The sequence below is a fragment of the Alternaria ventricosa genome (genome assembly GCF_023758065.1).
Source record: "Alternaria ventricosa strain BMP 2768 chromosome Unknown scaffold_9, whole genome shotgun sequence".
Classification (NCBI taxonomy): domain Eukaryota; kingdom Fungi; phylum Ascomycota; class Dothideomycetes; order Pleosporales; family Pleosporaceae; genus Alternaria; species Alternaria ventricosa.
Genome location: NW_026055689.1, coordinates 247,902 through 271,914, shown reverse-complemented (window position 1 = coordinate 271,914; position 24,013 = coordinate 247,902). Strand labels below are relative to the sequence as shown.

General features: G+C 53.6%; 7 protein-coding genes across 7 annotated transcripts; 5 read left to right on the top strand and 2 right to left on the bottom strand.

The window, feature by feature from the left end:
- Positions 1-708: 708 nt before the first annotated feature.
- On the top strand, positions 709-4,123 carry J4E93_005765 (uncharacterized protein; the record flags this gene model as incomplete). The annotated part of the gene is made up of 4 exons (XM_049343684.1): positions 709-790; positions 838-3,270; positions 3,325-3,433; positions 3,502-4,123. The coding sequence occupies 4 exons, from the start codon at positions 709-711 to the stop codon at positions 4,121-4,123; spliced, it is 3,246 nt and encodes a 1,081-aa protein (XP_049198917.1).
- A 528-nt stretch (positions 4,124-4,651) lies between these two features.
- Positions 4,652-7,101, top strand: J4E93_005764 (uncharacterized protein; the record flags this gene model as incomplete). The annotated part of the gene is made up of 3 exons (XM_049343683.1): positions 4,652-4,657; positions 4,937-6,849; positions 7,038-7,101. 3 exons carry the CDS (start codon positions 4,652-4,654, stop codon positions 7,099-7,101), a joined length of 1,983 nt encoding a protein of 660 aa, XP_049198916.1.
- A 1,926-nt stretch (positions 7,102-9,027) lies between these two features.
- J4E93_005763 (uncharacterized protein) lies at positions 9,028-10,786 on the bottom strand (the record flags this gene model as incomplete). The annotated part of the gene is made up of 3 exons (XM_049343682.1): positions 9,028-9,570; positions 9,618-10,484; positions 10,538-10,786. The coding sequence occupies 3 exons, from the start codon at positions 10,784-10,786 to the stop codon at positions 9,028-9,030; spliced, it is 1,659 nt and encodes a 552-aa protein (XP_049198915.1).
- A 912-nt stretch (positions 10,787-11,698) lies between these two features.
- Positions 11,699-12,961, top strand: J4E93_005762 (uncharacterized protein; the record flags this gene model as incomplete). The annotated part of the gene is made up of 3 exons (XM_049343681.1): positions 11,699-11,895; positions 11,946-12,508; positions 12,561-12,961. 3 exons carry the CDS (start codon positions 11,699-11,701, stop codon positions 12,959-12,961), a joined length of 1,161 nt encoding a protein of 386 aa, XP_049198914.1.
- A 526-nt stretch (positions 12,962-13,487) lies between these two features.
- J4E93_005761 (uncharacterized protein) lies at positions 13,488-16,059 on the bottom strand (the record flags this gene model as incomplete). Its single annotated transcript, XM_049343680.1, has 3 exons — positions 13,488-13,690; positions 14,023-15,295; positions 15,349-16,059. The coding sequence occupies 3 exons, from the start codon at positions 16,057-16,059 to the stop codon at positions 13,488-13,490; spliced, it is 2,187 nt and encodes a 728-aa protein (XP_049198913.1).
- Positions 16,060-17,374: 1,315 nt separating this feature from the next.
- J4E93_005760 (uncharacterized protein) lies at positions 17,375-18,409 on the top strand (the record flags this gene model as incomplete). Its single annotated transcript, XM_049343679.1, has 2 exons — positions 17,375-17,430; positions 17,479-18,409. 2 exons carry the CDS (start codon positions 17,375-17,377, stop codon positions 18,407-18,409), a joined length of 987 nt encoding a protein of 328 aa, XP_049198912.1.
- A 3,210-nt stretch (positions 18,410-21,619) lies between these two features.
- On the top strand, positions 21,620-23,986 carry J4E93_005759 (uncharacterized protein; the record flags this gene model as incomplete). Its single annotated transcript, XM_049343678.1, has 1 exon — positions 21,620-23,986. The coding sequence occupies one exon, from the start codon at positions 21,620-21,622 to the stop codon at positions 23,984-23,986; it is 2,367 nt and encodes a 788-aa protein (XP_049198911.1).
- Between the last annotated feature and the right edge of the window lie 27 nt (positions 23,987-24,013).

Sequence of the window (24,013 nt, the reverse complement as noted above, 5' to 3'; positions counted from 1 at the left end):
CTGAGAGGGCCGCGTTGGGAGAATAAAGGAAGATATGTTGACGTTGAAAGCCGACATTTTTGTGTTTGTTTGTACGGGTGGAAGCATCCTCGTCCCTCTGGATGAAGGGTTGGTTTCTGCTGTGTTCTTCCTTTAGAACCGCCGCTTGAGTTGATCCTGGAGGCGCTTGCGCCCGGGACCTGTTATTGCAGGCGTTTTTCTAGGGTGTTGGTGGTGGTTGCTGGATAGCCCGAAAGAACCCCACTCGAGTGGTGTGTCAGTGGGTGTGAAAAATAAGGGAGAGATGGTCCCGCCGCATGACGGGCCAACGGTAGAAATTTCAAATATCCTCCCTTATCCTGTTACTGCACAATCATGTTTGAAGTTGTTTTCCCACTCGCTCAACCAGCAACACCCACTCTCATTCTGTTTCTTGCTCAAATGCCTATTAATCAGGCGAGCGTCTTAGATAGATTAGATAGATTATCAATGCAAAGCATCTGATCTCGACATTGTCCTTCGAAAAGTGATTGCTTGTATCTGTTGAGCAGTCAAGTGTCCGAGAGTGATGTGGCTGCACGTGGCTGGCTGGACCCTGGCCAAAGCTCCGCGGCAATGACGATGACCGCCGAGCTCCAGGCGCATCCCATGCACCCATGGAGCTTGCAGCACCCGTCGCATAGGGCATGATCATGTCCAAATGAAGTCGCAGTCGATACAATAGCCACAATGCTCTCTGCATTCACCGCCCGACCCATCGTCGAGCTCAAGCAGCGCGACAAGTCGAAGATCGAGTCCATCCTCGCATATGGTACAGCGCCCGCCTGCAGCATCTCCCCAGCTTACTAACACAACCAGGCGACCGCGTGCTCGTAGGCTTGAACACGGGCGCTCTGCGCATCTACCGCGTAAACGACCAGATCGAGGATGTAGAGCCCGACCGCAAGCAGAACGGCGACCCGAACGGCGAAAGCGAAGCACCTGCCACGCCAAAAGCCAGACCCGCCGACCTCCTACGCGAAGAGGAGAAGTTCTCCCGACGCCCGATACAACAGCTGGCGATTATCAAGGAAGCGAATATCCTGGTCTCGCTGTCGGACAACTATGTCTCGATCCACGACATTCAGACGTACCAGTTGCAGGAGAAGCTCGAGAAGACACGGGGTGCGACTACGTTCGCTGCGGCAAGCAATATCGTCAAGGATCCCTCGACTGGCATTCCGTCCATCGTGAGCCACCTGGCTGTCGCCGTGAAGCGGAAGATCATACTGTGGACATGGCAGGACATGGAGCTGACGGGTGACGCGGTGGAGATCTCGCTCATCGCTTCGGTCAAGAGCCTGACATGGGCGACGGGTACCAAGATAGTCGCTGGCATGGACCCCGGCTTCGTAATGGTCAACATCGAGACGCAGGAGGTGCAGGACATCATCAAACCAGGCGCGTTGGCTGAGAACGGGAGTCAGGGCGGAGCACGCTTCGGTGCTGTTTCGTCGTCAGGCATGGGATACATGGGCATGGGTAGTTGGGTGCCGAAGCCGCTCGCGACACGACTTGGAGAGGGCGAGATGCTGTTGGCGAAAGATGTCAACAGCCTGTTCATCGATACAGACGGGAATGCCCTCGAGAAGCGACAAGTACCCTGGCACTCCGCCCCCGAGACCATCGCATATTCGTACCCATATATGCTCACGCTACTACCTCCTTCGAAGGGCAGTCTGGAAGTCAGGAATCCGGATACCCTGAGCCTGCTACAGACAATCGCACTACCAAATGTCAGCTTCCTTCACGTACCGCAGCCGAACATCAGCTTAGCCCACGCCGGGAAGGGCTTCCTCGTCGCGAGCGATCGATCGATATGGCGCATGGGAGCACAGAGCTACGAGACACAGATTGATGAGCTGGTCGCTCATGGGCGTTACGACGAGTCGCTCAGTCTCCTCAACATGCTGGAAGATACTCTGCTTCTTGACAAGGAGGAGAGGGTGCGGGAGATACAGATACTGAAGGCGCAGGCCTTGTTCGATCAGAGGAAGTATCGTGAGGCCATGGAGCTGTTTGTCGATGCAAAGGCCCCGCCCGAGCGCGTCATCGCAATGTATCCCCGGTCTATCGCTGGCAACCTAGCGCCAGAAGAGAGTGTTAAGGGCGATGGAAGTGTGGCGGACGAGGAAGAGACGAATGGAGAGAAGCCAACGAAAGAGCAAGAAGAAAGCACGCCCGCTCCTGTAGCCACGATTGGTCGGTCAATGATGGGTCGGTTCGGAGTCGGAGGCCATAAGAAGGTTGATTCAGACGCTGCATCTATTCGCACCAACTCTGCCAAAGACGATACCATGGAACCGGCGAGTGTGAAGAAGAGGCCAACCGACCCCTCCCAGCCCGACAAAGCGGCCGCAGAGAAAGAGTTCAAAGATTCTGTTCGCGCTCTGCAGTCTTTCCTCACTCAATGTCGTGTCCAGATAAAACGCTACATCGACACAGACGGTAACCTGAAAGAACCTCTCCCCACACCGAGCGGCAGCCAACTCGAAGCCGAGAAGCCACCCTTCCACATCTTCATCGAAGAATCCTCACTTCAATCTCCCGTCGATTGGAAAGCAAAACTGCTTGAAGTCGCTCAACTCGTCGACACAACCCTCTTCCGCGCCTACATGATCGCCAACCCCAGCGTAGCCGGCTCCCTCTTCCGGCTCCCCAACTTCTGCGAACCAGACGTCGTGCAAGAGAAGCTCTACGAAACAGGCCGCTACGCCGATCTAATCGACTTCCTCCACGGCAAGAAACTGCACCGCCAGGCCCTAGAACTACTCGAGAAATTCGGCAAGAACGAAGCCGACGAAGAGGTCTCACCCGCACTGCAAGGACCGCAAAGAACAGTAGGCTATCTACAAGCACTGCCCCCCGAACTCATCGACCTCATCCTCGAATACGCAGAATGGCCCCTCCGCACCGACCCCAAACTCGGCATGGAAATCTTCCTCGCCGACACCGAAAACGCCGAAACTTTACCTCGCGACCGCGTTTTGGAGTTTCTGCAAAACATTGATTTGAAACTGGCGGTTAGGTATCTCGAACACATTATCGAGGAGCTGAATGACCTGAATGTGGATTTCCACCAGAGGCTTGTGGATTTGCTGTTGGAGAGATTGAAAAAGGCGGGAGAGTTTGGGGAAGGGGAAGAGGGGGAGGCAGAGAAGAGGGATTGGAAGGAGAGGTTGGAGGTTTTTTTGAAGAAGGGGAATGCGCAGTATAATCGGTATAGGGTGTTTCAGCAACTTCCTGCGAATGGTATGTTTCTCTATCGCAAGTTGGAGATGAGATTGTTGTTGCTAACAGATGTAGATCCGGATTACTACGAAGCGAGAGCTATTGTGCTGAGTAAAATGGGGAGTCACAAGCAGGCATTGGCGATTTACGTGTTCCAGTTGAAGGATTACCAGAAAGCTGAGGAGTACGTCTTTCCTCCCAACCCACTCTATTACTATCTAGCAACAACATCTCACTAACACACCACCACAGATACTGCAACCAAGTCTACACAGCACCCCCCACCTCATCCCCTTCCTCGCGCCCCCACTCCCCGCAAACAACCCGCGGCACAATCGAAGACACGGAACTATCAATCTACCACGTCCTCCTCTCCCTCTACCTCCAACCCCCACCCCCGCACCAACCAAACTGGCCCCCTGCCCTAGACCTCCTATCAAAGCACGGCGCCCGCCTCCCCGCAGCCACAACCCTCGATCTCATCCCCCCGAGCCTCCCCGTCAAAGACCTGGAATCCTACTTCTTCGGCCGCATCCGCAACGCCAATTCCTTGCTCAACGAAGAGAGGATTGTGGCGCGTTTGAGGGGGGTGGAGAAGGTGGCTGTGGAGGCGGCGGTGTTGTTGGGCGGAGAGGAGAAGAGGGATGCGTATGGCAGGAAGGTGCCGGGCGGTCTTAATAGGAGGGTCGTGATTGATGAGGAGAGGCATTGTGCGGTCTGTCATAAGAGGTTTGGGGGGAGTGCGATTAGGGTGTTTCCGGATAATGGGGTTGTGCATAGTGGGTGTGCAAGGGGGAGTTTGGGTACGGGTACTGGTGGTGGGTTTGGAGGTGCTGCGTCTGGGAGGAGGACTGGGGGTGCGGGGTGGCGGTAGTATGGGATTGTCGTGGAGCGTGCTATAGCATATTCCAGAAGAGCTTGTGGTTAAGATGTATTATCCGTCAAGAATGCTCTTCTTGATGAAATCGTGCCTCAGTCTTCATCAACGACTTCCTCGCCATATGTCTCCTCGTCTTTTGCGTCGTCGGCGGCTTTGTCGTCGGCCATTTTTTGTGTTAGAAAGGCGTTTACGTCTGCCTGGAGGGTTTTGAGGGACGAGGAGAGCGTATCGAGGTATGCGACACGATCGGTGGTTGTGGGTGGTGAGGCGAGTGCGGGGAGTTCGGAGGTGAAGGTCTGGGGGTCCGAGGTTGGGGATGTGTAGGTTGCTGTTAGGGAGGGCATGTTGGGTGGTGAGTTCCAGCGGGTGGTATTTTCGGAGTAGGGGTGGATATGTAGTTGGTGTGTTGAAGTGTTGGAGTGAAGGTTAATTGAAGATAGGCGGGGTCAAGCGGCTCGGGGTGGAGACAGCACGGCCACGCGACGTAGATCCATCAACGGCGCATGTAACAGTGGCAGTAGGATGCACGTCAGCTCCTCCCACGACTCCACCTGAGCTTGGATAACGCTGTATCTGCTACTCTCTCCATGCAGGCCATGAGGGAATACGACTAGACACGAGTTTCTTCTTCCTCCCTCCCATATTCACTTTCCATCCGTCCCGTGTGTGCAGCCCCGGCCTACAGCCACCGCCTCTACACCCTGTCCCTGCAAACAGCCACACTGTCGCAAAAGCAACCCACGCGGTAATACGAGAGGGCCTGCAGTGCGACGGCCCACGATGGCGCCCTCCTCACCCCCTCCCCAGACGCCATCCATCCACACGCCCTCGATACACCGCCCCTCGCTCGACGACTCCGACTCGGACGGCTCCCAGGCCACGCTGCAGCAGCAGCAACAGCAACAGCGCCGCTCTCCCCTGCCCGCCTCGATACTCTCGCCCTCGTCCGCAAAGTCGCCGACCTCAGCAGACTCGCGCGGCGCCCCAGCGCAAAACTACTCGCGTCCAGGCATTGTGCGCGATGCAACACAGAGCCAGAGTCACATTGGCGCGCATCTAGGACACCGCCCCCGCCAGCGCTCCCAAGGCTACTTCGAGCCCAGTCTGAGTTCCATGAAGGAGGGCTCGATACGGGACCGAGACAACACCATGGCGTCGCAGACCCATCTTACCGCCTCGCAGATTGCCGCCCAGGCCGCATATGCCTCGAACCCCCAGCACAATCGCAAGCGCTCTACCACGATACCCGCGCCGAACGAAGCTGCGCCTGCGGGACGGGGCCAGCCCATGAGTCCGCCGCCTGTGCCGGCGCAGGTCACGTTCAGGACGAATGGCATCACATATTCGAATGGGGTCGGGGGCGGCAGGATGGCCGCGACGAGTGCTGCGAACGCGGCTTTTCCACGGAGTCCGCTGAACTCGCCTGGCATTGAAGGGACACAGCAACCGCACGCGTCGCCTAAATTAGTGTCGACGCCTGAGCCGCCGCAGCTGCAGAAGCCGAAGGAGGGGAAGAGCAGGATAGGCGGGAAGCTGTTCTCGTCCAAGCCGAAGAACATCAAGGTGGACAACCGGTTGGATGGCAAACATCAGGCTCTACCGTCGCCGGGCAAGATTGGCATTGGCATTCATAGCTCGCAGGCGCTGAATCGCATGATGATGGCGGGGTCGACGACGAGCTTGGTCGATTCGGCGACAAATAGCAGTAATGCTTCCTTGTACTCTTCTGCCAACGCGTCGACATCCACGCTAGTGCCTCCACGGAATGATTCTCTACCCGAGAGGAAAGAAGAGAAGCACAAACACCACTTCTTGTCACGGCAGAAGAACAAGTTGAAAGACCAGGATGGCTTCGCGCTGCCATTGTCATCTGCCAGCAGTAACTCCAAACCTACAAATCCCAGCGCACCAGAGCCGCTGTATTCATTTGCCGCGCCTTCATCGCCAGGGCATTCGAGTAGTTTTGCAAATTCAGTCACCGGCCTGGATCTCCGGCATGGAGGACGCCACCTCCGACGAGCGAAGAAGGAAGAGAAGGCCGCCGCATTTCTAGACGCGCAACTCGAACCCCCATACCGAGAGCGGAACCAGTCGTTTAGCACCGAGCGCTCAGAATGGCCGTCTCTAGCTAGCAGCATAACCACAACCCCCAACATGAGCACGCCCAGCCAAACCATCTCTCACACAACAGAGATGCTACATCTAGGCAGTTCCTTTGGCATAAACGGCCTCTCCCCCGACGACGCCTGGCCCCTACTCAAAGCACGAGTACTGTTAATATTCGAAGGAGAAGACCCCCGGCCCCCTGTCGAAGATTTCAACGCCCTAGTAACCGTCCACATAAAACGCTGCATCCACAAACGCTCCCCCATAATCCTCATCGAAGACCTAAACGAACTCCTGCAAACCGGCTTCGGCTCTCTGGACCAAACACTCCGCCACGTCCCCGACGACCGCCTCATCCCACACCTAGTAGAAATGTGGCTCGTAGTCTTCACCACCATCCTCCCCTTCCTGCAAGCCGTCTTCCTCCCCCTCGACCTCGAGTTCAGAGGCAGCGGCATAATGACGAGTGCCCAGGCAGGCGAGTTCTGGGGCGTTATGTTGCCTGATGAGATGAATACCAAGAGTCCTGAACATAGAAATATACCTATCTTGGGCGAGCTAGAGGTTAGGCGGATTACGCTGCTTATGTTTAGGGATATTGTTATTTTGCCGCGGTATGAGGCGCTCATGGCGATTTTTTCGCGACTTAGTTTGGAGAATCTGAATGCGGGACTGGAAAGCCCGAGTCCGATTCCAGATCATAGGCCTGGGACGGCGGGGAGTGGCGTTGGTGGTGCGGGGGAGAGACAGAGTGGAGGGGTGGGTGAGATGGGGAGTCTGAACTCGACGTCTACGTCTTCAGCCGGGTACTTGGAGTCGACGACGAGTATGACGAGTTCGACATTCGCGAACAGTACGAGGAGTAGGGCGACGTCTAACACTTCCGCTGGATCTTTCTCCTCAAACCCATCCTCCCACCCGCCGCCGCATTACCACCCCCAATCACTCCACCACCCTACTTCCTCCTCAAACGCCCTCCACCCAACCATCTCCCACCTCCATCCACCTCCAACATCCCACAGCAACTTCTCATCCAACGCCCCCTCCTCCCTGCGGCAAACACCCATGGACAGCACCAAAGTCACCGAAACAGTCGGTCGCATGCTGCAATGCGTGTCCGTACTTGTATCTCTACAGTCGAGCGATGATGCGCAGGAGAAAATCGGGAGGCTGAATAAGGAGTTGAAATATAATTGGTTGGGGAGAGGCAGGACGGGGAGGCAGAGACAGGGGTTTGTGGGGCCGAGAGGGGGGACGAGGATGGGGTTGGGTATGGGGTTGGCAGCGGGAGGTGTGAGTGTTGCGGGTGTGGGCGCTTAACTGTGACAAGAAAAAGGTTGGATAGGCGGTGTTGTATGTGTACGTTTTGTGTCTTGCTTCTTCTTCTTCTTGTGTTTGGAGGATACGTCTGTGGGTTGCGTGTGTAGACCGCGCCGGCGTTTTGTTGTCATTTGCTTGCTGTGCCCTTTTTCCAGGTTGTAGGTTTGCGATATGTGTACGAGATTACCTGTTCAACGAAACTCAATGGATACGCAGGGGAGTGGATATACTGTCTTTGCTCCAAATGACAACATGTCTCTCTCTACCAAGGCAACTCCTCCCCCGTCCTATGGAAAAACTTCCCCGTATACGCCATTCCCTTCTCCCTCAACACATCCCACAGCCCCCTCGCCGCCTCATCAGGTTCCACCGCCCCGGGTACATCTGCTCCTTCCTTATGTCGCGGATCTAGATCCGTCTTCACAATCCCCGGATGCAGCACCAACACCACCGCGCCATCCCCTTTCAAATCCACACTCATACTCTTAAACAAACTATTCACCCCCGCTTTACTCGCGCGATACGCGTACTGGCCTCCAGACGTGTTATCCGCCATGCTACCCACACGACTCGACACCACTGCGATTTTCGGTGAGGAGGATTTGGTGATATTGGGCAAGAGCGCTTGCGTCAGGAGCAGCGGGCCGAAAGTGTTCACCGCAAACGTTTTCTGCAGTCCATCCAAATCAACTGTGCGGAGCGCATCGTCCTCCGGTCTTTCCATGACGCCGGCGACGTGCAGGAGGAGGTCAATCGGTGTGTCTGCGCCGATGCACTGGGCGAAAGACTGGATTGATAAAAGCGAGGAAACGTCGAGCTGGTGGGTTTCGCAGGGAAGCGAGGTTAGGGTGGGGCCGAGGGTTTGGTCTGTTGCTAGTACGGTGTAGTTCTGGATGGGGGCTTGTTAGGCTGTTGAAGGGAGGGAGAGGGGAATGGAGATGGGGGGTTTTGCGGACTTCGTTGATGAGGATTTTGGCGAGGGCGTGGCCGATGCCAGAGTTTGCGCCTGTTATTACTGCTGTTGGCATTGTGGTGGTGATGGTAACTTTGGTGTTAGTTTGTGTGAAACCTGAGTTTAGGTTGGATTAACGATCCAGTAATATTCGGTAAGGTTTATTGTCTAAGTATCGGGCACCTTGAGATGATCGTTCTTGTTATACATGGAGGAAATGGCCTATGACGTTGATGACGTCTATCTTACAACGTAGCGATCTTTTCGTTACTCCTGTATCTAGTGGCCGTGAGATGAGTGTGCTAGATGCTTCATTTGTGACATGCAAGATCACGATATTTTCAAGGCCAAGCAAAGTCGATGGATCTATATTGAGTGGCTCGTGGTAGTCTCGATGGTTGCGCGATACCGAATCTAGCTAGTCTACATTCCGGTATTCAGCTACGGGGATCTCGCAATCAACCCAACAGCACAACGCAAAAGAACTAGAACTCCTTACTGCTCGCATCCAATAGAGAACTCAATGCGCAAACCGAAAGTCCAACCGCTTATTCCCCTCTTCCTTCGTAGTTTCCAGATACGTCTCTTTCTCATCTTTGGTCATACTCTCCCAAATCCCATCTCTCTTCTTGTTAACAGCAACATAATACACCTTGGCCCCAACAAACAGCGCAAAGTTATACGCACAGATCGCAATCAAGACCTTATTCCCCCTCCGATAAAGCGGCTTATCATCATCACGGTAGATGTTCTGACTGATGATGCTACTCGCCTGCACACACATATTGTACAGCGCACTAGCCACCGTCCGCGTCCTGACTGCGCCTGCATTGCGCGATGTGATGGCAACAAGGATAGCGTGGATATACGGGTGTCCGACGAGAAGGGTTGATAGCACCCAGCGTGACCAGGGCGACGCTGTTGCAGGAAGTACCTCTAGAGCAATGAGCAGGGGTAACGCCCAGATCTGCGATATCAGGCCGACGAGGAAACGTTGGTTGAAGCGCTCGGATATGTAGGTCCAGAAGAGGAGTTGCAGGATGAAGAGGACGTATGCGGGGATCTGTGGGTTTGTTAGTCGTAGTAGGGAGATCGGAAGGGGGTGCTTACGGTGAGAAGGTTGGTTTCGAAGGTGCCGAAGCCAAGGGAGCGGAGTTGAAGCGTGAGATACGCTGTTGAAGGTGTTGTCGGTATTGTCCATGATAAGCCAAGAAGGTAAATCGGCCACATGTGATAGTCCTTAAGACAATCCCACAGCATGCGGAAGCTCAGACCTTGTCTGTTGTGCATGTCGCCCTTGCTAGGGTCATCCCTCAATATGCGGTTAACCATGATCTTCTCTTCTCTCTCATTGAACCATCCGTCTTTTCCACGGAACGGGTTCCATGCCGTACTCGCAGTCTGTGTCGGACTGGGTGGCAGGTAAAACCAAGATGCGATGCCGATGCAGCCTGTCAACATGCCCTCAAGTGCGAATAGCCAACGCCAACCTTCCATACCGTTGTGTCCGCGCAGACGCAATATGCCAAAGGCGAAGAAGGCAGAGACAATCTGAGTAGACTGGTAGCTCACCCAGAACCAACTCAACCGCCCAGGTAACTCCCACCCTGTGTAGAAGTAACTGAGGTAAAGGATGTTATCAGGAATGAATCCACCTTCAATCAATCCCAACAGCGCGCGGCAAGCAAAGAACGAACTACGTCCGCTCAGGAAAGCTTGAAAGCTAGCCACAAGACTCCAGCTGACCATCTGAACAGGAATCCAATTATCGGGTCCGAGCTTCTTGCTGATGAGTTGCGATGGAAGCTCAGCGCATAGGAAGCAGAGGTAAAAAATGGTCTGCCCGTAGTTGTAGTCGTTGGTGTTCATGCCAAGGTCGTCGAGCATGTTATCGCTGAGGGCTTGCGATATGTTGCCTCGGTCGAGTTGGAGGGCGAAGAACATTAGACAGGCCCAGGTGCAGATGCGCTTGTCGATCTGGGGTAGGTCAGCGTGAGCTCCGTGGATACTTGAAGAACGATGCTGTTTACCTTGCGCACGAGACGCTTTTCTTCTGGCTTGTCCCAGACGAAGTCCGGATCGTATCGATGGATGCCCTCGTAGGAATCTACGGGTCTGTATCGGTCTTTTCCGATGTCTGAAGAGATGAAGGTCGTGCCATATCTTGTCTTGGTACCGGATGTGTTGACTGCCGTGTCGCTGTCGTTGTCGCTTCCCGCAGTGTTGAGAATCACTTTACCATCGACGGGATAGTCATCGGCAGTATCATTGGCGACCATCTTGAAACTTGAGCTGCTCTTTAAGGTCAATGGAGTACTCTCATATTGAGAATGCAACGAGGATGCGCTCTCATTATATCTGTGCGCGCTCTCTCGCTCGTTGACCCATGCGATAACTGTCCCATGCGCAAAGCTTCTGGGTTGTCATCTTTCAGTGCAACAGTTTCGCAATTTTGCTAGCGTTGCAACGCACGATGACCGTGTATCCACCGACTGTCAATGCATCTTCGCCATCTTTGCGCCTCTCGGTTACACTTGGATTCTGATACTGGCCGCGGAACTGACAGCGACAATCGTGCCGCCATATCTAACGAGCACGCAAACAGTGGGTGTCATTTCGCAGCGGGGTCGAGCGGTTCTGTGCAGTATATCCGGAGTTGATTCGTCGTGGTCTCTTTCGATGATGGATTGCGTGATTGGCTGGGGTGTTGGCGACATAGATATGGAACACCATATCCGCCACTACTACAACGGTGCGTTCGGAGATAATACTGACGCCAGAGTCTTGGTATATTCGACATCGCGTGGGATGGTTCGGTTGCATGAAGCCTTGCATGACTCGTTGGTCTTTGCTGCTCGCGGTTAGTCTCAGGTAGGAAGAAAGTATGAAGCAATACAGTGCATGCTTGATGCAATCTGATCGCACGCTGATTGATCGGAGCATATCGCGGCAGTCAAATTCACTGGATCGCCAAGATAGGTTACTTGACTGCGACATCCGATGATTGTGGCAACTTGGCGTTGAGTTCGCAAGAGCGGGGTTGCGCGTAGCCAATGTCGAGTCGCAATGAAGCATTGCTACTCACACTCATGATGCGATTCGTACATATAAGGCCACTTCATGGGTGATGTGATAGACTTCCAGATTGACGCTCCTCACCATCACCCTAAGCAATATTGTTTGATAGCAACATGGCTCCAGCACTCATCGAAGAGGTCACCGAGCAGACAACTGTCGGCTACAAGTCTGGAGTTGGTCAGTACAAAGAAGCTGCCTTTGGTGGTCCAAAGGTCTTCCAGAAGGAACTCGAGCTGCGCGGCACTGATAAGCACGCGCCTGCCAAGTATCCGCATTACCTCCCGACTTGGGACAATGAGCAGGGCAGAAAGTAAGTATTGCGATACCGATAGTGGTGCCAGAGACTGATCAAAGACATAGATACCCACCATGGGAGCCATTCGAGCACACTGAGCACGGAAAAGATGCCGACCCTTCTTTCCCTAACCTCTTGGCGAACGCGACTGTCGCCGACATCACAGCAAACATCGGCGCTGAAGTCCATGGCGTCCAGCTGAGCAAGCTGACAGATGCTGGAAAAGATGAACTCGCACTCTTTGTCGCCCAGAAGAAAGTCGTAGCGTTCCGTGATCAAGACTTCGCAGACATCCCAATCAAAGACGCACTCGCTTTCGGTGGATACTTCGGTCGACACCATATCCATCCTACATCGGGTGCTCCTGAGGGCTATCCTGAGGTTCATCTCGTCCACCGAGGTACTGACGATACCACGGCGCGAGACTTCTTTGAAGAGCGGACGAACTCGATTACCTGGCATTCGGACGTGACGTATGAGAAGCAGCCACCCGGTACTACCTTCCTGTATGTTCTTGATGGGCCGGCGGCGGGAGGCGATACTTTGTTTGCGAACCAGGCGGTAGCGTATAACAGACTCTCGCCAGAGTTCAGGAAGCGGCTGCACGGCTTGAGAGTCGTACACTCAGGTAAGCGTCGACGCCGAACAACGGCCCGTGAGAAGTACTAACACCACCTCAGCCGTCGAGCAAGCCGACAACAGCAAGAACCGTGGCGGCATCGTGCGTCGCGACCCAGTAACCTCAATCCACCCGCTGGTGCGAACCCATCCTGCGACAGGCGAGAAAGCGCTCTTCGTGAACCCTCAGTTTAGTCGACGTATTGTGGGCTTCAAGAAGGAAGAATCGGATTTCCTACTCAACTTCCTGTACGATCATATCGCGAAAGGACAGGACTTCCAAGCACGCGTCAAGTGGGCGCCGGGTACGGTTGTGGTTTGGGATAATCGCGTGACGGCGCACAGTGCGCTGCTCGACTGGGATGATGGCGCGCGCAGGCATTTGGCGAGGATTACGCCGCAGGCTGAGGCGCCTTTTGAGACGGATGTCGAGGAAAAGAAGGCGGCTGGCTTTGAGTACTAGTAGAGTCAGTGTGCGATCTTATATGCAGTTGTTATTCCCCTGAGTGTCGACATGTTCAGAGTGTGTTACGCGACAGATGATGTGCCCTGAAGTGCACGCGTCATTCTTTGGAGCCGCCATCGGAACTTTATTGTGTCGCCCTGGAATCTTGTCGAGTGAACAGGAGAGATGATATTCCATTGAGGGTTGAGCGACGTTGGCAGTGACGTTGTCCGAGTTGAACAAATGGCGAGGTTGGGAAAGGGAAGAGACACGCCAGATCGCATACGTCATAGCTGGCGCGGAGGAAAGCCCACGAACGCGTACTTGCTCAGAACATCATGAAAGTCAGAACAGATAGAGTACTGTCCTATGAGCTGAATGATGTATATTCGAATAGATAACGAGATCGTGTAATAGATTCATGAATGAGAAAGATGCTGGCTCCGCATGACGCCGAAGTTTCACTCCACACCCGAAGCTTTCGCGCATCCATAGCGCCGGTACGCCTTTTTCCAATATCGACACACCAAAACAAGTACCCAACTCAGAGTTCTGGCTCTTCCTCTTCATGTGCAAGACTAGCCATGAGTAGTCCATCCCTCGAAAGAAAACCAACGTCTGCCCTGACCACCATAGTGTTCTCGGGATCGTCATCGTCATCCCCGCTAGCCTTCGGCTCGCGGTCCAGCGTCTCTGCCATGAGGCTGCTGTCGTTCTCAAAGTGCTCGGTGAGCCTGACCTGACAGCCTATGCAGAGTCTCAAACCACAACCATCAATCTCTTCGTCGCCATTAGCGTCGAGCAGTGAGCCCTGGCGCGTGCAGCAGACGAAAGTGGCGGGGGTGAAACACATCGAACACCAGCGCTGAAGTTGCTGTTGCACACCGGCCGATGTATCGGCAGATTTCATGAGATCGGCGGCTGCTTGTTCGAAATTCGGGGTCGCGCCGTTAGGGAAGATATGTTGAATTTCGTGTCCGGGGCAAAGCATAGTTTGCGCTCTGCCTGGTAGAATAGTTAGCAAACATGATCTGTGAAACGTCAAAGCATTGATGAGCATGGAAAAGAAAGGATCTTACTCATAGTGCAGGCCTGGCACATAGTCGTTGCGCCGTTGCTGTTCTCTGCATGTCCGCCGCCAACTTCGGTGTATCCCATCCCGTTGTGCCAGCGGATCACATGAACTTCCTTCTCGAACATTCCGGTGAATCCAAACACCGGGACTTCGCAAAAATTGCAGTCGCTAGTGTTCTTGTGCCCACCAAACTGAATAGGATGTGCGAAACTTGTCTTGATCTTTGTCAGCAGACCCTTGTGGCCAGCCTCGTCTTCCATCTCGAGCTCAGGGGTTGGGGAGCGTGAGAACATCGGTACGTCTTCTCCGTATAGATCTTCAAGGTCTTCCTTAGTGAAGTAGTCGTGGTCAGGTACAGCGACTTCCGGTGCGTCTCCCTCAGTCGGACCCAATACCTTTTTCTTTTTCTCTTTGACGACCTTTGGAAGATCCTGAAACGTGCAGCCGATGTGATTCTTCTTGCAGCGCTTACACGGGGGCTTGTCGGTCTTCTTCTTCAGGCTGCAGCGCTTCTTTTCCAGGCGACAGTGCGTGCATTGTATGTGGGGCCGATTCTCGGTATAGATGATTTCATCTATGATAATCCGTTCAGCGCGGTAGCCCACCGGCGGAAGTGCTTCGCATATGTACTCGTTGTCGGCGCAATGGTTGCAGATGGCTTGACGCGGCTCGTCTTCGAAAGAACAGCGCTCGTTATTGTCTTCGACACATTGCTTGCAGCGGCCTTTCTCGGTAGGCGAGATGATCGGCTCACACTCCTGTGCCATGTCGAAGCATTCCTGGCAAGGGTATGTACCGCCTGCTACTAGAGAGCAATCTGTTTCGTTGTTGCGACAAGATGTGCAGCCTCGCGCTACTGGATGACCTGTCAAATCGTCGATCTCGGAACGCGGATCTTCGATGGGTTGCTGCATGGTGCGATCAGGTGTCTTACGGCGGAAGAAATCTCGATACTCTTGCAGTTCGCGCTCAGCGTCAGAATCGATGTCAGACCATTCCTCCGGCCAGTGGTCTTCCTCGTTGGTAACGTTCCTCACATTGCCGAAGCTTTTGAAGGGTAGTTTGACAATGCACTTCATGATATTCTCTTGAGGTGCGCGCTGCTTCCCCTTCTTGAAACGATTTGCAGCTTTGGCGGCTTTGGCAGCCTTTGCTTGCTTCAACTTCAGCGCCTTATTTTGCGTCTCTTGCGCGGGATCGAAGTTGCCAGAGGCGTCCTGATCGACATAGGTATAAGTCTTCTTTCGGTCGATACCTTGTCGCAATCCATAGGCTGGCTGGTAGAGTAAGTACTTGACTATGACAGTGGTTATAGAATGACCAGTCTCACCTGTGTATCTGGGGGAATGACGATCTCGCCGTCAGATGGCGCTGGAGATGCTCGTGAAGACATGCCTTCTCTGTCGGAGTCTCCGGGTTGCTCAAAGCCAAGGTTGAATTGTTGCTCGAACGGACTGACTTCGCTCTCTTGCTGGTCGAGATTGAGACTAGACATGCGATTGCCGATGCTATGTCTGGGCATCTCCGTCTCAGGTAAGTCTAATTCCTCATCTACCAGGGGATCGTCAGGCTGTTCCTCGAAAAGATCGTCGAAATGGTCTTCTTCCACCTCCTTTGCCAAGCCTCCAAAAAGTGACTGGCGTGGTTTCTTGCTCCTAGGACTGGGTTCATCGTCGCCATCATCGGTTCTCGGCGACTTCTTGGTCCTGGGCGAAGACCTTCGAGCTTGATGAGCAGTCCAAGAGCGGTCGAATGCTTCCGGGGCATCCTCGTCGTCGGAAAATCCTTCTTCCAAGGCGTTGTAGTTCATATCGTGTTGGGCTGCGTTCTGGTGAGGTAGACCCAGGTCAAGATCTCCCTGCACCACTTGCTGAACATCTTCCATCGGCTCATGATGATCAAGGCCACCCTCGCTTCTGGATCGCGTTACATCATCGTGATCAGCATTGTGCGCGACTGTCTCTTGTTCGGTGTCAAGGCCATGCGGGAGATTGAAGTCGAACTCGACCTCAGGACGAGCTGGCATGGCATCGTCTTCCATGCTAGTTGAAGATCTGCGCGCCGAGTAGTGATGAAGGAAACGTCGAGGTTTTGATAGTTAAGTCGAAATGGTACAGTGATAGGATAAGTCCATCCGAAGTGCGGGGCTGGTGATAGAAGCACGTGTGTGGAATTCCGTAGCCAACATAAGAACGGAGGTGCGTTAGTGATAGACACGCTGGCGCTTGAGAAGGCTGAGAGGTGAGTCTAGGTGCGCCAGAGTTTAGCAAACATCAATGGTCTTGTTAGGACCAAATTAATGACAGCGAAAGAATCGGGGTGAAGATGAGAAATGATCTGTCGCTCAGCAGCAGAAGCAGATCTCAAAGAGGGCAACCGAGGGTCTGATAACTTTAGCTAAACGCAAAAGCTGAAGGAAGTATGAAAAGAAGTGATATTGGACTGGAAGTTTAGCGAAGAGAATGTTTGACCGGAGGTGTTATTACATAGCGGTGGAAGAGTCGGTGTGAGCGAGGTGAGAGACATCTCCAAGAGCGAACGGCCGGGTGGGGTCGGTTCGTTGTAGTTCAAGGCGGAGAACCTCATATCTCCACATGGTACCAATGGAAGAAATCCAGATATCAAAATCACAACGACCGGAAGGTAGATATGCTGGTGATCCGAATTGTGCTCCTCATGATGAAATGATTTGGGTATGCACAAGTCTGCTGGGCTATGGCGCGCGGTTTCCGTCTGTCTCAAACGACAAGATTCGGAAAACTTATGATTCGAAAGACGTAGAGAAGAGCTCTAGTTTGCTGTTCTTATAGCGTAGGATTCTCCATTGAAGGGGTTGAAATTGCGACAGATCCACGGACGTGAACTTCTGCCATGTCGTAACAGCATCAACTTATCCGTAAGTTTGTACCCGAAGACACAAAGTAATGCGATGAAATGTAATAATGATTCTCGAGCAACGAGTACTCGTTGACGATCTGTAATATTCTGACAGATTGCCCGTTACCTAGGTAGTCATAACCTGCTTGCGTCCGTAAAAGCGATTGTGGCTAGAGCGTATGTGTGGGCGTCCAGACTTGAATAAAGCTACGTATACCTGTGGGTAGAATATTGCGTACCCGTAGCGTTATCCAAAGGTTAACGTAGCTGCCTGATGGTGCTGTCTTCGCTGAAATTAGATCGTGATGCTCTGCTGTAGGGAGCTGGCTTACTTAGTCATCACGACGCTAACACGGACCATACCACCCCAAAATGACGCGCGCAATTTCTTAGAGCTCTGTCTATCTCTACCCGCCTCACTCATCCATGAAGCTCGACGGCGCTTCATACCGCCCTATGTGGGCACCATGGCGCGATCGATGAGGCTGTTTCTGATCCGGCATGGGGAGACAGTTGACAATGTCGCCCAACTCTAGTAAGCTTTCCGTATGTCGTCATCGGCGTTCGTTGCTAATTATTACAGTGCCGGTAGCAGAGATTCAGCGCTCACCAACCACGGCTACCAACAGGCCACCCGCCTTGGTCAGCATTTCAAGTCCCAGGGTCTGACGTTCACCCACATCTTCTCGTCGCACCTCCAGCGGGCTGTGAAAACAGCTGGCAAGATTCGAGAGGCTCAATTGACGCCCGCAAGCGACGATAACACTGCGAAAGCGGTCCCGGATGTCGTGCAGCTACGGGCGTTGATGGAGCAGGACTTCGGATCGAAGGAAGGGAAGAAGTTCCACGATCGACTGGACAACAAGGATACACCAGGCTTTGTGGAAGTGGAGTCGAAAGAGATCATGGCGCACAGAGCCGACTCATTCCTTGATGAGCATCTCTTGCCGCTCCTCGGCGAAGCTTCGAAAGACGCTGATGCCGTGGTTGCGATCGTCTCGCACGGCATCTTCCTCTCCACTTTTTGGAAGCGCCTGCTTCTGCGCCTTCCGCACAAAAGTGTTGCGCTCTCTCCAGAGCTCCAAGCGACGGCGCGACCTTCGCTTGAGCATCTCGGTGGCTGGTCTAACACTGGCTACCTCGAGCTGCACATGACGAAGGCAGAGCCTGATGACCATAGCACCTCTGCCGATGTGCATGTGGTGCCTACCCCAGAACCTTCTTCGTCACCCGCTGAGATGCCGGCCACGGATCAAGGTCTGGGCGAGGTCATAGTACCACAAGCGGCAACCGAACATGGCCCTGCATGCCAGCAGGAGTCAGAAGCACCCACCCGGGTACCTGGTCAATCTTCACCGCGACTCGCTGAAGGGTGGTGCGCAACCATCCTTGCGATCAATGGTAAGGACCATCTCCGCAGCCTTAAACGCACTGGCGGTGGTGTCGGAAGCTCTCGTCATGATGCATCGCAGAGAAGCATCGAGACTTTCTTCAAGCGTCGCAAAGTGGAATGATCTGTTTGTCACTGGTAAGTCTACACTTTTCCCCCACTCCCCCATGCAATGATGAAAAAACCTTTTAATCACAGACCTGATCGGAATTTACTGTCGACCCAAAATTGTACCAACTGCTGTCTGATTTGCATCCAACACTCCCATTCTCGAACCGCCTTTTCTTGAGAGCTCCGCTAACGAGAGAGGCTACAGATCTTACGTGGTGTGCATCCCAGCATTTGCGCGCTTCATACTAGACTTGAATTAATAACCCTCATTCCACTGCACATGTTCCTTCATTTGTGACTCTATTCCACCGCATCGTCGACGTCACACTTCATTTCACGTCCAAGGTCTCGCTGAACTTGAAGTTTAGGCAGGGCTGTCAACGATTTGTCGCTTTCCGCCCTTTGCGCTGGCGGTGAGATTGCTATAACTTGTGTTGTCGCGCAGTGGTCAGTGCCACGGCGATTTGCAGCTTCTGCTGTCAGTAGCCAGCGCGACAAGCCATCGTGACACCAAAGTAGCGCGTTGTACCAGGTTTTTGACGTGGTGAAGGTCCGTGCGTGACGCGCCTTCCTTGCCAACTCTCACTGTCGCCTCATTCACCGCAACATCGCATCATCTCGACTGCCATCGCATGCGTCTAAATCTATGAGCCGGAAAGTTTCAGATAGCTGCCGCTGGCACGGTGCATAGGTTGTGCATGCGCTGCGCTACGCCGAACATTGGTGTGCGACAAACATGCTTCTTCGTAGGATCGCCCGGTGGCTGGCATGACCGGCCACCCTGGTTTTTGGCAACGGTCAATATCAGCCCCCCAATATTAATACATATGATCAGAGGGCTGGTTCTTCGGAGTAGTTCTTTCAACGCTCTGTGTCTCTGTCAATCCGCACTCTTTTTGTCCCTTTCGTCGGATCTTCTTGAGATCTGTGTCTGGCCAACAGCAGCACGTCGTTCCTTGCGCAATCACAGTTCCACATTCGTTCATCATGAGGGGAAGTTCGTCAATAATGGTGCTGAGTACGCTGTCGGTGGGTGTACTTGGTGGTGCTATGTCCAAGCGCTATGAGATGAATAGTAGTAAGTACATGAAGTAGTTGCTTGGGTGTTTCAACTCACTGACCCTAATAGCCACTACCGTTGGAGCACTACGACCGCACGTACATGCTACTGATCTCCCAATATCGCCATACAGTTTATCGACATTAATACCAGAGCCCAGCTCAGCAATAATCGTCCCGTACCCGATTCCGTCGCCATCAAATACATCAGTCGTCGCCGCCCCTCCTTCGTTATCAACTCCATATGCAGTGTCCAGCTCTTCGCAAGAAGCACTACCAGCGGCACTGACAACATCGACTTCGCTCAATGCCACTACTCAGAACTCAACATACATATACCCATCGCTATCGGGCTCAGCAACCGTCGTCTCGCCTGCTTCGGTTCCTACCCCAGGCTATGTGCCTATAGTAGTCGAGGTTGTCTGTGAGACAGTATACTACTCAGGAACGCCGAGCTCTTCAGTTGCTTCAACTGCAGTAACTCCCAGCGCCACTCCCTCGTCAGTTCTTGCCAGCATCCATGCTGGACTGGCCATAGCTGCAGTTGGTCAAGCTGATGAGCCGGCTGCTTCTTCCATCAACCTCCCGCTCCTGTCGTCGATCTTGATACCCGATGTCAACCACCAAACCATCTTCACTACGACCACGACCACGACAACCACCGTCATTCTGACGCTGCCCACGCCGCCAGTTCCGACCACTTCAGACGTCGAATCTACTGCATTGGCGACAACGACAGCGACCGTGGTTACACTCACGTCTGCTTCCGCATCGGCATCAGTAGACCAGCCAACCTCGACATCAACCAGCGATGCAGATGAATCGTCATCATCACCTACCGACTCCGCATCCACCATTCTCTCCACCGTCACCGTCACATCCTCAACGCCATCATCACCCTCGAACACTGACACGGCCTTCCCCACCGCCCCGCCATTCTCCTACAACCCCTCTGCCTCCCGTGGCTCCGCATCCCCCATCTCTCGCCCCACTCCCGAACCCTCCAGCGCCCTCGTCGCCGGCTCGACGCTCAGCACCGCCAGCACACCAAGCTCAACCTCAACACGCATCTCGCAATACACCGGTGAACCACCTGCACCGCCGGCTGCCACCGGAGGCGCGAGTGGTATGCTGAGTGACAGGAGTAAAGAGAGGGTGTGGTGGGTCGCTTTCTTTGTGCCTCTGTTGCTTTTGGGGTAGATGCGGTAAGAATGGAACGGAGTTGTTGTTACGAGAGAAGACGTTTACGATTCTTATGTGTTTATTACGATGATATTATTTAATGTTTGTATGAGTAATTTGGGCGGACATGGGATGGGATAGGATAGGATTGAGGAAAGAGGAGGATATACCAGGTTTCGCGGCGTATAGATGGCGTTTATACTAGAGTCGGGGTCTTGGGTTTGATGTCGAATGGGCAATCGTCTACGGGGTATGCTACAATGAGTTCTGAAGCGCTTTAGATGTTGGGAGAATATTATATAATGTTAAATGCAGATGTTCAGTCAAGCAAACTTGCCATACACTCCAGGGCTGCGTTCAAAACCGGCGACGTCATCGAGTTTGCAATTAGCTGCAACATCGCTGCAAAGCTTACGGACCTAGTCCCTAGTTTCCGAAAGAACAAGATCAGTACATCAGACTATGTCCAAAAAGTTCAACGACTGAGATGATCCGGGGTTGAAGTGCGGAGAGCGTTGTTCGTTGGAGATCAGAGCGGGGGAGGAGCGCCTTGGCTAGCGCAAGCCACGATTTCTTCCGTCAATCAAACCCCATCTTCCACGCACTCTACATCACCGTCTTCGCTTCGATTCCACGCGTAAATTCGAAAATCACGCGTCTATAACGAAAATGCGATAATAGCTGGCCTTCCGTTCTCCGCCAATGATGCGCGCGATGAATTGGCACGCGTCGCATGCAGCCCAACAACCGGCGGCATCATTTCGGTTGGGAAGTATGACATAGATCGTCGCCCATTGAACCGGTACCTCAATATGCAATGAGCGTCTCGGGTGAAGATTGCCCGCAGTACCTCCAGAAGTCTGCATGCACCCCTTCCAACGGCCCGTAGACCCTGGAGAGCATCTATAAGACTTACGGTACATTGTCTAGAACCCAGTATCTGGGCGAGACTGCACTCACACGGTGTATACTCCATTCCAGCATGCGGCAATTCTTCTCCGGTTCAGCCTCCCTACTTGCTGGGTGCGCTCTGCTCCTTCCAAGCAGTGCATACGACTTGGTTCGCAGACAACAAGCAGCGAATGCGACTTACAAGGATGCGTCCGCACCAGTCGAGGACAGAGTGGCGGATCTTCTTTCCCGCATGACTATCGAGGAAAAGACAGCTCAGCTCATTCAGGGAGATATCTCAAATTGGATCAACACCACCACCAATGCTGTCAACGAGACAGGTCTGGAATGGAATTTCCGCGTGCGTGCGGGTCAATTCTACGTCGGATATCCGATACCTGCAGAATGGATCAGCAATGGCGTCAAAATTGGCCAGGACTACCTGCTACACAACACGACATTGGGCATTCCAGCAATGGTTCAGACGGAGGCTATACATGGCTTGCTCGTCGGCAATGCGACCATCTACAACAGCCCGATTGGGCAGGCATGCTCGTGGGATCCGCAGCTGATACACGACATGGCTGTGGCGATTGCAAAGGAATCGGCTCCTCTCGGTATCAATCAACTGTTCGCTCCACTCGCGGATCTGGCGCGTGAGCTGCGTTTTGGAAGAGTGGAAGAGACATACGGCGAAGATGGTTTCCTGGCCGGCGAAATGGCATACGAATACGTTAAGGGAGTGCAAAGTCTTAATGTTAGCGCCACAGTCAAGCACTTTGCCGGATTCAGTAATCCAGAGCAAGGTCTCAACACTGGGCCAGTTCATGGAGGCGAAAGAGAGCTGCGGACTACCTGGCTGCCGCCGTTTCATCGTGCAATCATGGATGCTGGTGCCTGGAACATCATGGGTGCTTATCACTCTTACGATGGAATACCTTCAATCGCGGATGGTCATATGCAAGAGACGATTCTCCGCGAGGAATGGGGTTACAAGTACTGGCTGACTTCGGATGCGGGCGCTACAGACAGGCTGTGTTGCAACTTCAAGCTGTGCCAATGCAAAACAGAAGACACACCAATCGATAGCGAAGCGGTAACACTCATGGCTCTACCAAACGGCAACGATGTGGAGATGGGTGGAGGCTCATACAACTACGCAAACATCCCACGCTTGGTCGAAGAAGGCAAGCTGGACATCGAGATCGTCGACCGAGCCGTGAGCCGCCAGCTCCGAGCGAAGTTCGAAATGGGTCTCTTCGAGAACCCATACAAAGGCCTCTCCACGAACGCGACTGAGTCTATCATCCACCCTGAAGAGCATGTGCAGCTTGCCAGGACGCTTGAGGCTGACTCCATCGTCTTGCTCGAGAACAAGAACAGCACATTGCCTCTCTCCAAGTCTGCGAACATCGCTGTCATTGGCCCCATGGCGAACATCACCAACCTTGGAGATTACGTGGTCTACCGCTCTCAGTACAACCCTACCAACGTTACCCCATTGCAGGGTATTCAAAGCGCAGCCAGTGGCACTGTCACATATGCCCAGGGTTGCGAGCGCTGGTCAAATGACCAGTCCGGCTTTCCCGATGCCGTTGCCGCGGCCGAGGCTGCAGATGTCGCAGTAGTCGTCGTCGGCACCTGGTCCCGCGATCAACAAGAGCTCTGGCAAGGACTGAACGCCACTACCGGTGAACACGTAGACGTCGCATCACTCAATCTCGTCGGCGCCATGGGCGAGCTCGTCCAAGCCATCATCGAGACCGGCAAACCCACCATCGTCGTATACTCTTCCGGCAAGCCTGTCACCGAGCCCTGGATCTCCGACAACGCAGCCGCACTCCTCCAACAATTCTACCCTGGTGAGCAGGGCGGCAATGGCTTAGCCGATGTCCTCTTCGGCGACGTTACGCCCTCCGGCAAACTCTCCGCCTCCTTCCCTTACGACGTCGGTACCCTGCCAATCTACTACGACTACCTCAACTCTGGCCGCGCCACCGACGCCGGAGCCATCCTGCCAAACGGCACCCTCCAATTCGGCCACCAATACGTCCTCAACAGCCCTCAAGCACTATACGAATTCGGCTACGGCCTCTCCTACGCAAACTTCATTTACTCCAACGTCACACTCTCCAAGACCGAAGTCAGCCCCAGTGACACGATCACCGCGACCGTAACCGTGACGAACGAATCTGATGTGGATGGCAAGGAAGTTGTGCAGGTCTATGTTCAAGATGTTTTCGCTAGTGTTGTTGTGCCGAACAAGGAGCTCAAGGGCTTCAAGAAGGTTATGATCAAGGCGGGTGAGACGGTGGATGTTAGTGTCGAGTTGGATGTGGCTAAGTGGGGGCTTTGGGATAGGAAGATGCAGTATGTGGTTGAGAAGGGGGACTTTGTTGTGCATGTTGGGGCGAGCTCGATGGATTTGAGGGGGAACGCGACGGTTACTGTTGTTTGAGGTTGCGTGTGTTGTTTACGAGGGGTC